Here is a 9,303-nt window from a genome sequence, read left to right as displayed (position 1 = left end):
CAGAGCCTTCCTGGCTTTATTCTCCTTTCCCCCTGAACAGGTGTCTCCTCCCTGGCTACCTATACCACCATACCCTCAGCAGCTGGGCTAAGATTCCTTGGTTGAGCTTTGTGACGACAATTCTCCATGAAGCCAACAAGTTCCTTCTGTTGACGCTGGTTTCTCCACTGTCTTTAGGAGCAAAGCAATGTCTCTATTTTAGTGTCTTCTGCACAGTTACATATAGCAGCTGCGTACCCGGGAAACAGTATTTATAAATCATACTACTTCTGTTAAACAACTCCCCTCCCCGTTTAAATACTGGTTAATTTGAAACCAAAGGGTTCTCTTTCTTCACCTCAGACCCCATTCTCAATTCCCTACTTCCCAGGCCCCTCCTACGTGGTTAGGGGAAAAATAAAGAACATGAAACCACCCAAGTAAAATGGGGACAAAGACAATTGCTCAGTTTCTCTTTGGCCCTGAAGGGTCCAGATCAGAGAAGAAGGGTGAGCCTGGGCCAGAGACCACTGGAGAAAGCAATTGGCAAACCATGTTTGAAGCCAGGTTACAGAATCAGTTTACTCTCTCAAGCAGTGGGGCTGAGACAGCAGAACCCAGACCCCTTCAGCTGAGGCTGAGCCCGGGCCAGAGGGAACAGCACCGCAGTGATGTAATACGCCGCCCTTCATCACTAGCTTGGTCCACTGCAAGGCCGACCCCCAGCGGCTTTAATGACATCTCTGCCCAGGGGCAACACTGATAATGCCATGGCCTCCTCCACATGACCGACACAAATGCCACAGGAAAATGCCAAATCAGAGAGCCTACACTCCTTAACCGTGGGCAAACACTGTAGCCCCGTGCCAGGGAGCAGCAGAGGCGAGGCGAGGAAGATGCAGGGAGATTTAATTTACATGCGGCCACTCAGAGCCCAGTTGCAGCTGGGGCACTGGGGGAGAATCTAAAATCCCAGAGGGCACCCCCGACTCCCTTCCTCTTGGAAGACCAGTCCTCAAAGACCCTTAGGTGGGGCTCCCTGGTTGCACAAGAGGATGCTCCAATCAAAAGGAGAGATTTAGGAATAAGGCTGTCCCCAAAGTCGGGGGAAGTCCATGGCCGGAGATGGTTGCCTACGTGGTGGCCCAGGGGTCTGAGAGACCAGTCCATGTCCTGGGCACAGTCCTCAGCTTGGTGGCCCTAGAGGAAGCCCTCACGGCGGAACTGTTCCTGGAGAAGAGCTCGGTACTGGTCAAATCCCCCCTCGACCCGGGTGACGCCGCCTGCTTCACACACCCACAGCTCTCGGCACACCAGCCGGATGAAGCGTTCATCGTGGGACACCAGAATCACACCACCCTGAAAGACAGGAGACCAGGGGGCACTCAGGGGGCCCCTAAGGGGTGCTGAGGCCTGGGAAGGAGTGGGCAGTGTGAAGGCACACTCACCCTGAAACTGTTGAGAGCGCGGCCCAGAGCCTCAATGGTCTCCATATCCAGGTGGTTTGTGGGTTCATCCAGAATGTAGAAGTTGGGGCTGGAAGGCAGAACAAAGGAAGGTGGGCAGTTGCGGGGGCTGGGAGAAAAGGAACTCTGATACGAACGCAAGACAATCATTTTCCATTAGGAAAGAATGGGAAAGGGGAGGGCAAAGCTCTTGAAAAGGAGGCCTCACCAGGGCATGGTCATCTGAGCAAAGGCCACCCGGCTCTTCTGGCCCCCAGACAAGCTGGCAACAGGGCGCACGGCCAGTTCTCCAGAGATGCCATACCGGCCCAGCTGGTGACGGTATTCCTCCTCAGGCCGTCCTGGAACAGGCCCCACCCCACCGTGTGGGTTCTCGGCCCAACTCCCTCCCTTCACGTTCCCCCCAGCCCCACCCCCAATGCACATGTCCTCACACCCAGAGTTGGGGGGCTGCTCAGCAACCCCACGTAGGCCTAGCTGTAGGCGTCAGGCCCGGCCCTCCTTCCCCAACTCAAGTCCCTGACGCACCGGGGAACTTGCGTGCCAGCAGTTCCACAGCACTGACATTCAGGTCCAGCTGCTCCACATGGTGCTGGCTGAAATAGCCAATCTTCAGATTCCTGCAGGCAGATGGTAAGGTGGAGAGAGGGGATGGAGGGCAATGACCATAAAAGAGTGTGGCTACAGCATAGGAGGGTTTGGAGAGCGGCGATGTGGGCCCTACCTGTGAGCATGTCTGATGCCCCGAACAGGTGCCAGATCCCCCATAAGGAGCTTCAACATGGTAGACTTCCCAGCCCCATTCTCCCCAACCTGTAAAAAGTAACATGAGAATGTAACGAGCATCCTTGTGCGGGATACAGAAGGGGAGGAGATGAGAAGGGGTCTCAGCTAGTCCCAGGGACTCCAACAACTAAAAAAATATTTTTAAGGAACTATAGAAAAAAATGAAGGAAGATGTAAAAGGGACCAATACCCAAGTACCCACTAAGTGCAAGGGAATTAATTCTCCCAATAACCAAGTGAGTTAGACATTATCTCCATTTTAAGGATGAGGAGACTGCTTAGTAACCAAGCTAGGAAATGGCAGAGTTAGGATCCGAAGTCTGACCCTGAAGCCCATGCTCTCTCCTCTATGTTCCACAGTTTGAGGAAACTCAGAGCTGAGACCAGTAAGACAAAGTACTGCTCTAAGTATTTATAAAATACCACATGCCAGGCTCTCCATCTATGCCGCAGAGCGGCCCTGTGAGGCTGGAGGAGGGGCCAGCACAAGTACAGCAAAGTCCTCAGCCCAGGCGCGGACTCCTACTCCGGGGGGGCCTTCTCCGCCATGTGGCCAATCCACACCACATAAGGGGTGGGAAAGCCCAGTCCCAGCTCACGAAACAGAGAAACAGCAACGATACCACACAGATGCGGGATTCAAGGTCAGCAGAGACGGAGAGACGGCTGAAGATGACATGCTTTGGGTCGTAGTAGAAATCCACCTCATCTAGCTGCAGAATTGGTGGTGAGAACTTCTCAAACCCATCGGGGAACCTGCAGGAGGTGGGGGTGAGGAGCACGAGGGCAGCCAGAAACAAGAGCTTCCCCACCTGCCCCTCTGGCCCAGCACTCACTTCATCACTACCTCCAACTCCTTGTCCACGGGTTTCAGCTCCGGTCTGAGGAGAGAGGAGACAGACTAGATTTACGACTTTAAAAAATAAATTTGTTTTTATCACACAAGTAATATACATGCCGGAAAAATAGGATTCTTTTTTTGGTAGTTTTTTTGTCCTCCCTGTTAATATACTGTGACGTATGTTACAAGGTCACAAAATCCTAAGCCTTATGATTTTAAGCTCCCCTACCACCAGCACATCCAGAAATGTTGCTTCAAGATTAAACCTCCAATGATCTCCTGGGTATGTATCCGAAAAAAGTGAAAACACTAATTCGAAAAGATACATGCACCCCAATGTTCACAGCAGTATTGTTTACAACAGCCAAGATACAGAAGCAGCCTATGTGTCTGCACATCCACAGATGAATGCACACACACACACACACACACACACACACACACACACATAATGGAAAACGACCCAGCCACAAAAAAAGAATAAAATTTTGCCATCTGTAACAACATGGATGGACCTGAAGAATATTATGCTAAGTGAAATAAGGCAGAGAAAAAAAAATACTGTATGGTATCACTTATAGGTGGAATCTAAAAAATAAAGCTACTGAATATAACAAAAAAGAAACAGACTCACAGATATAGAGAACAAACTAGTGGTTAACAGTGGGGAGAGGAAAGGGGTGGAGGGGCAAGATTGGGTAGAGGATTAAGAGATACAAACTACTATGTATAAAATAAATAAGCTACAAGAATATATGACACAACACAGAGAATACCGCCGATATTTTACAATAACTATAAATGAAATGTAACCTTTAAATATTGTGAATCACTATGCTGTACACGTGAAACTTATATAATACTGCATATCAGCTGTACCTCAATTAAAAAAACCTCCAATGCTCAACACCATTAGTCATTAAGGAAATACAAATCAAGATCACAATGAGATATCACTTCACACCCACTAAGATGGCTAAAATTCGAAAGACAGATAATAAGTGTTGGCAAGAAGGCAGAGAAATTGGAACCCTCATACATTGCTGGTTGGAATGTAAAATGGTGCAGCTGCTTTTAAAAACAGTTTGGAGGGCTTCCCTGGTGGCACAGTGGTTAAGAATCCGCCTGCCAATGCAGGGGACACAGGTTTGAGCCCTGGTCCGGGAAGATCTCACATGCTGCGGAGCAACTAAGCCTGTGCGCCACAACTACTGAGCCTGCGCTCTAGAGCCCGCGAGGCGCAACTACTGAGCCCACGTGCCACACTACTGAAGCCCGCGCACCTAGAGCCCGTGCTCTGCAACAAGAGAAGCCACCACAATGAGAAGCCCACGCACCGCAACGAAGAGTAGCCCCTGCTCGCCACAACTAGAGAAAGCCCACATGCAGCAACGAAGACCCAATGGAGCCAAAAATAAATAAATAAATAATAATAATAATAAAATAAAATAAAAAGTTTGGCAGTTCCTCAAAAATTTAAACATAGAATTACCATGTAACCCAGCAATTCCATTCCTAGGTATGTACCCAAGAGAATAGAAAACACATGTCCACACAAAAACTTGTACACAAATGTTCATAGTAGCATTATTCGTAAGAGCCAAAAAGGGGAAATAATCCAAATGTCTACCACCTGATGAGTCAACAAACAAAATGTGGACTATCCCTACAACAGAATACTACCTGGTCATAAAGAGGAGTGAAGCACTAATCCATGCTCTGACACAATGAACCTCGAAAACGTTATGTTAAGCGAAAGAAGCCAGACAGAAAAGGTCACGTGTACAATTCCATTTATACGAAATGTCCAGAATTAGCAAATATATACAGACAGAAAGTAGACTGATAGTTGCCTAGGCCTGGGGGAAAGATTAACTCTCCAAGAGCAGTAACAGAATACCCTGCCTTCCTGCAGGGGAGGAAATTAAAGTTGGTTTGTAGAAAAGGGGAGATCTAGAGTGGGAGGGCAAGGGGTGGCCTACAAAATGAGGGAAGCAAATAAGAGACATGAGTCAAAGCCTGGTCAGAGACACAGTACTCACAGCTTCTCCAGCATCTTGAGTTTACTCTGCACTTGAGAGGCTCTGTTGGCGTTGTAGCGAAACCGGTCAATGAAAACCTGCAGGTGGATGAGTTCAGGTACTGTTCAGCTCCCTCACTCCCCGCAACTCTAATACCCATGGGATGGGACAGGTCCCCAGCCCCGCCTGCTCCCACACCTGGATATGCTGGCGATACTGCTGCTGGGCCTCATATTCACGCTGCTGATTGAGCAGCCGCTCCTGCTTGCTCTTGATGAAGGTCTCAAAGTCTCCCCGGTAACCATCCAGCCGTTGGCTGTGCAGGTGGATGATGTCTGTGGCTATGGCATTCAGGAAGTTGCGGTCGTGGGAGACGACCAGGATTGTGGAGGGCCACGTCTGAGGGGGGGGGGGTCACAGGATGGCAGGCCCAGTTTGGGAGGGCAGTCAGCTCCCAGACCCCAATGGTCTTGGAGGCAGACCTTTCCCAGACTTACTCCAGCACCTGTAGGCACTCACCTGCAGGTAATTCTCCAGCCACAGGATGGCCCTTACATCCAGCATGTTTGTGGGTTCTGGAAAAGTGGAGGAGGACACGTTTGGGATAGAAGGGCTAGAGAACTGGGAATTTGGATGATGGCACACTTTTGCACCCCGAAGTCAGGGTGCCCCATTTCAAACTCACCATCTAACAGCAGCAGATCTGGCCTGTGGAAAAGAAGAATGCAAGGCTTGAGGTTTTAGGTCAGCGACTTGTTGCCACCCTGCAAGAGCCAAGCCCATTCTCCACAGTATCCATACACAGGCCCAGGAGACTCACCTAGCAAACAGAGCCCGGGCGAGGGCCAGTCTCATCCTCCAGCCACCTGAGAACTCCCTAAAGAGAGACAGAGCTGCATCACAAGGGCGAGTGTTCACGAGAACAGGCAGAGGCAGAGCCAACAGTGTTCAGAGCCAAGAATGGTAAGGGCCACTCACCGGGTGGGCTGCTGCTGCATTTTGGGGGTAAAGCCAAGCCCAGCAAGAATGACTGATGCTCTAGAAATGAAGAAATTAAAGAACCTGGTTGGAATAGGTAACAGAAGGGAAAGATGAAATCTGAAGAAAGGAAGGGAATTTTAAATACCTGGCAGGTGCTTTGTCAGCCTCAATCTCCTCCAACTTGGCATAGATTTCTGCCAGCTGTGCAGCTTCTGAGCCCTCGGCCCTACGAATGGGGGAAGAGCAATCAGCCTGAGTGGGCGCAGTCTACTAGTATATCCTGCACCCCAGGACAGTTGCAAAGCAGGCCACTGGCTGCCTTGTTGCTGGGACAGGAACAGAGCACAGGAAGGACTTGCTCATGGCGGTGAGGGCAATGGGCACAGTGCCAGGGACAAGGGATTTACAGCCCCACAGTGCCAAGTTCTAAGCTCTGCTGCCTACTAGGATGGGCACACGAATTGTGGACTGTGCCAGCATGGCAGGCACTCTGTGAAGCACAGCTGCTGCTGGTCAATCCCTCGCCAGGAGCCCTCACCTGCCAGCAGCAATCTGGGCGCTGAGCTCCCGCTCCCGACGCAGGAGATCTTCTCGCACAGTATCACTCTCCAGCACACTCTGCAGGGCAGGGGTGTCGTCTCCAGCAACCTCCTGCTCCACGTGCAGCAGGGAAATGTGGGCTGGAACCCGCAGGCTCCGGGTGGCCAGCATCTTCAGCAGCGTCGTCTTCCCTAGTCCATTCCGACCCACCAGCCCATAGCGGCGGCCCCATGCCAGGTTCACATCTGCTCCAGCCAGCAGTACCCTGCAGAGGTAGTAGGAAGGAGACAAAGGGTACTCTAGAGGTAGTTGCACAGCAAGTTTAACAACAGAAACCTAACTATTTTTAGCCCCATTTCACCTCTCCTAATTCTCCTTTAACTGGAAAAAGAAAAATGTCACCCCCACTCCCCCACTGCCACTCCCTCACCTATCGCCAAAAGATACATCAAAGTTCTCAATTCGCACATCGTAGGATTTGTTCTTGCCAGATGATTCCAACCGACTCTCCTTTCTGCTGCCTGCCTGGCTGGCTGATGCCTCTTCCAAAACTCTTTTAAAGGGAGAAATGGATGGCTTTTAGCACTCCCAAGCCCCCTTCCATCCCAATAGAGACTGATCTGCTCTCTTCTCAGCCTTTCTCACTAAACTCACAGAGGGCTGCTGGTCTTGAGTGTGTCCTTCTCTGAGCGCTTCTCCTGCTTTGCCTTCAGTCGAGCCTCAGCTTTCTCTAGCTTCTTTGCATTCACTGTCTAAGGGTCCAAACACAACCATTTCATCCTAGGGTGTAGGCTCGGAGACTCAGGAAAAGACAATCAGAAATCCCCCAAAAAGATACTCCAATATTTAGAGACAAGCAACTCCCACTCCCACCACAGATACAGCCCTCTCCTTTTCTTCCTCCTCCCCCTCCTCACCGAGGACTGTTCCCTCTTTAGCAGGCCTGGAAGTTTGGTGCCACAGTCTGTAAGCGATAAGAAAAGCTGTCACCTTCTCCCTAAGGGAAGGGAAACTAACATTTTGAGTAATTAACACAAACTAAACACAGAAACATACATTTAAAGGAAAGCCTTACAAATCCTGGAGATAAATATCATCCTCCCAACACTTAAAAACAAAACAAAAACTCAATTCACAGATTAAGGATACAGAGACTGGGAGCAGACAGGCAACTCTTACAAGATCATGCAGTTGGTTAGTAAGTCGCAAAATTGGGGAGTGAACCCAAGACTGTCCAGCTGCAAGGCCCATATGCTTCCTACCACACCCAAGAGCTTAGAGAACTCTCCAATCCTAATCCCTTTATTAATAGGCTCATCTGCCCTCAGTAAAGACATCAACTAGCTCCTAAAACCTTGTTCTGTGGAACAGAGGTACCAAGAGTTCTGAGCTCCAGGGGGCAGGTGGCTAGGGGGTGGAGGCCAAGAAAAGGACATAGGGCAGCTAATTCAATCTTCCCTCACTCTCACCGTAGTTCTCTGTTATCTTTGACAACTGGATGGGGGCGTCTAGTAGCACCTGGCTGTTTCCCTGGGTCTGTGGCTCAGTCCTTGAGGATAGGGATAGAAAGCAAAGAGTCAGAAGTGGAGGAGAAAGCTCTGTGGCCATCAGACCTTCCTCCCTCACATCTCGTCTCCTGACCGTCCGCCCTCCCACCTCCCCCACGAATCCCCCTGCCCTGGCACGTACAGGCGCAGAGTGTTGTACATGCGCTGGCACACGGCCCTGATGCCCGCGTCATCCTTGCTGTCCCCGGACACCTCTTGCAACAGTTCCCCCACAGCTTCCACCAGGTCATCCACAGACTCGAAGTCCGCACTGCCGCTGTGCAAGACGCCTAGGGCGGGCGTGGCAAGACGAGGAAAATACCAGGTAGAGTGGACATACAAGCAGTTTTAATCCCCGTACCGCGGCCCCAGTCCGGGCTCCAGACCCAACTGGCCCTCGGGCCAAGAGGTCACGCAGAGGAGAGGCCTAGCAGCGGTCCCCGGCACTGCCCTCCCTTAGTACTCCCCCTCTGACTACCACTTCGGCATCCCCAGCGCGTTGATTCGGTTCGGCTCACCCGTCACGTAGTCGAAGACCTGTCCGTCAATTTCGGGGAACTCGCTCCGCAGGATTTCAGCGCAAGTCGCCATGTTCCAGTCGGGCTCCCGTCCGCGCAGTCGCCGTGAGACCTCGGCCAAGGCCCGCCCCCTGCCCGTCCCCGAAATCTCACCCTTCCTTCCAAAGCGCATGCGAAACGGTGACGTAAGAAAGGCGCGGAGTTCGCAGAGCCCGGTGGGCGGGGTGAACGGAGCTGGAGGGACGGTGCGCAAGCGCCGCTCAGAGTCTACGCTGAGCCACACTCTCTGCGCTTGCGCAACCCTTTCCACTAAAAAATTAGCCACACGTGCGGTTCTCGCTGCCTTCTGGGAGGTGGAGCTACTGCCGGCGGCGGGGGCTGGGTGCAGGGAAGCTCGCGGTTTATCTGGGAACCTCCCGAGAAGGGCGGTTGATAAAGCACTTCGGCCTTGCTAGATTCTGTACGCTCCCTTGAGGCGCGTCAGCCGCTGCGCGCCTGTCCGGGTCCATTTTGGAGCCCGCCGAGAGCTTTGCTGACTCACGCTGGTCCCTGAGCTCTTAGAAGCCCCTGGCGCCGTTCTGTGCAGCCGCGGGTTTTGTTCCGGTTCGCTGGCCCTACGGGCTG

General features: G+C 51.6%; 1 protein-coding gene across 4 annotated transcripts; it reads right to left on the bottom strand.

Moving 5' to 3' along the window:
* Window positions 1–871: 871 nt before the first annotated feature.
* ABCF3 (ATP binding cassette subfamily F member 3) lies at window positions 872–8,981 on the bottom strand. Of its 4 annotated transcripts, XM_082460679.1 has the most exons (21): window positions 8,680–8,833; window positions 8,304–8,451; window positions 8,084–8,163; window positions 7,532–7,578; window positions 7,269–7,366; window positions 7,045–7,167; window positions 6,613–6,879; window positions 6,220–6,300; window positions 6,072–6,131; window positions 5,914–5,970; window positions 5,779–5,801; window positions 5,613–5,668; window positions 5,292–5,492; window positions 5,115–5,191; window positions 3,068–3,112; window positions 2,855–2,987; window positions 2,170–2,258; window positions 1,974–2,065; window positions 1,654–1,786; window positions 1,428–1,515; window positions 872–1,338 (listed from the first exon to the last, which is right to left on the bottom strand). In XM_082460679.1, the coding sequence occupies exons 1-21, from the start codon at window positions 8,750–8,752 to the stop codon at window positions 1,180–1,182; spliced, it is 2,130 nt and encodes a 709-aa protein (XP_082316805.1). In that variant the 5' UTR covers window positions 8,753–8,833; the 3' UTR covers window positions 872–1,179. The 4 variants fall into 4 exon arrangements, with proteins under 4 accessions (XP_082316805.1, XP_082316807.1, XP_082316808.1 ...); XM_082460680.1 differs by lacking the exon at window positions 1,654–1,786 and having other exon boundaries at window positions 1,195–1,338; window positions 8,680–8,981; XM_082460681.1 differs by lacking the exons at window positions 7,045–7,167; window positions 7,269–7,366; window positions 7,532–7,578; window positions 8,304–8,451; window positions 8,680–8,833 and having other exon boundaries at window positions 8,084–8,157.
* Between the last annotated feature and the right edge of the window lie 322 nt (window positions 8,982–9,303).

This window comes from Balaenoptera physalus, assembly GCF_965194825.1.
Source record: "Balaenoptera physalus genome assembly, chromosome: 4".
Taxonomy (NCBI): Eukaryota; Metazoa; Chordata; class Mammalia; order Artiodactyla; family Balaenopteridae; genus Balaenoptera; species Balaenoptera physalus.
This window is presented reverse-complemented; position numbering and strand designations above follow the sequence as displayed.

What these genes read in the sequence shown, in the direction of transcription:
- ABCF3 (XM_082460679.1), bottom strand. Translation starts at nt 8,752, where the DNA reads ATGGCGACTTGCGCTGAAATCCTGCGGAGCGAGTTCCCCGAAATTGAC. An exon ending in TTGAATCCCGCATCTGTGTG is followed by an intron (nt 2,259 to 2,854) that starts GTATCGTTGCTG and finishes TACTTTTTACAG; the next exon opens with GTTGGGGAGAATGGGGCTGG. An exon ending in GCTGGCACGCAAGTTCCCCG is followed by an intron (nt 1,787 to 1,973) that starts GTGCGTCAGGGA and finishes GGCCTGTTCCAG; the next exon opens with GACGGCCTGAGGAGGAATAC.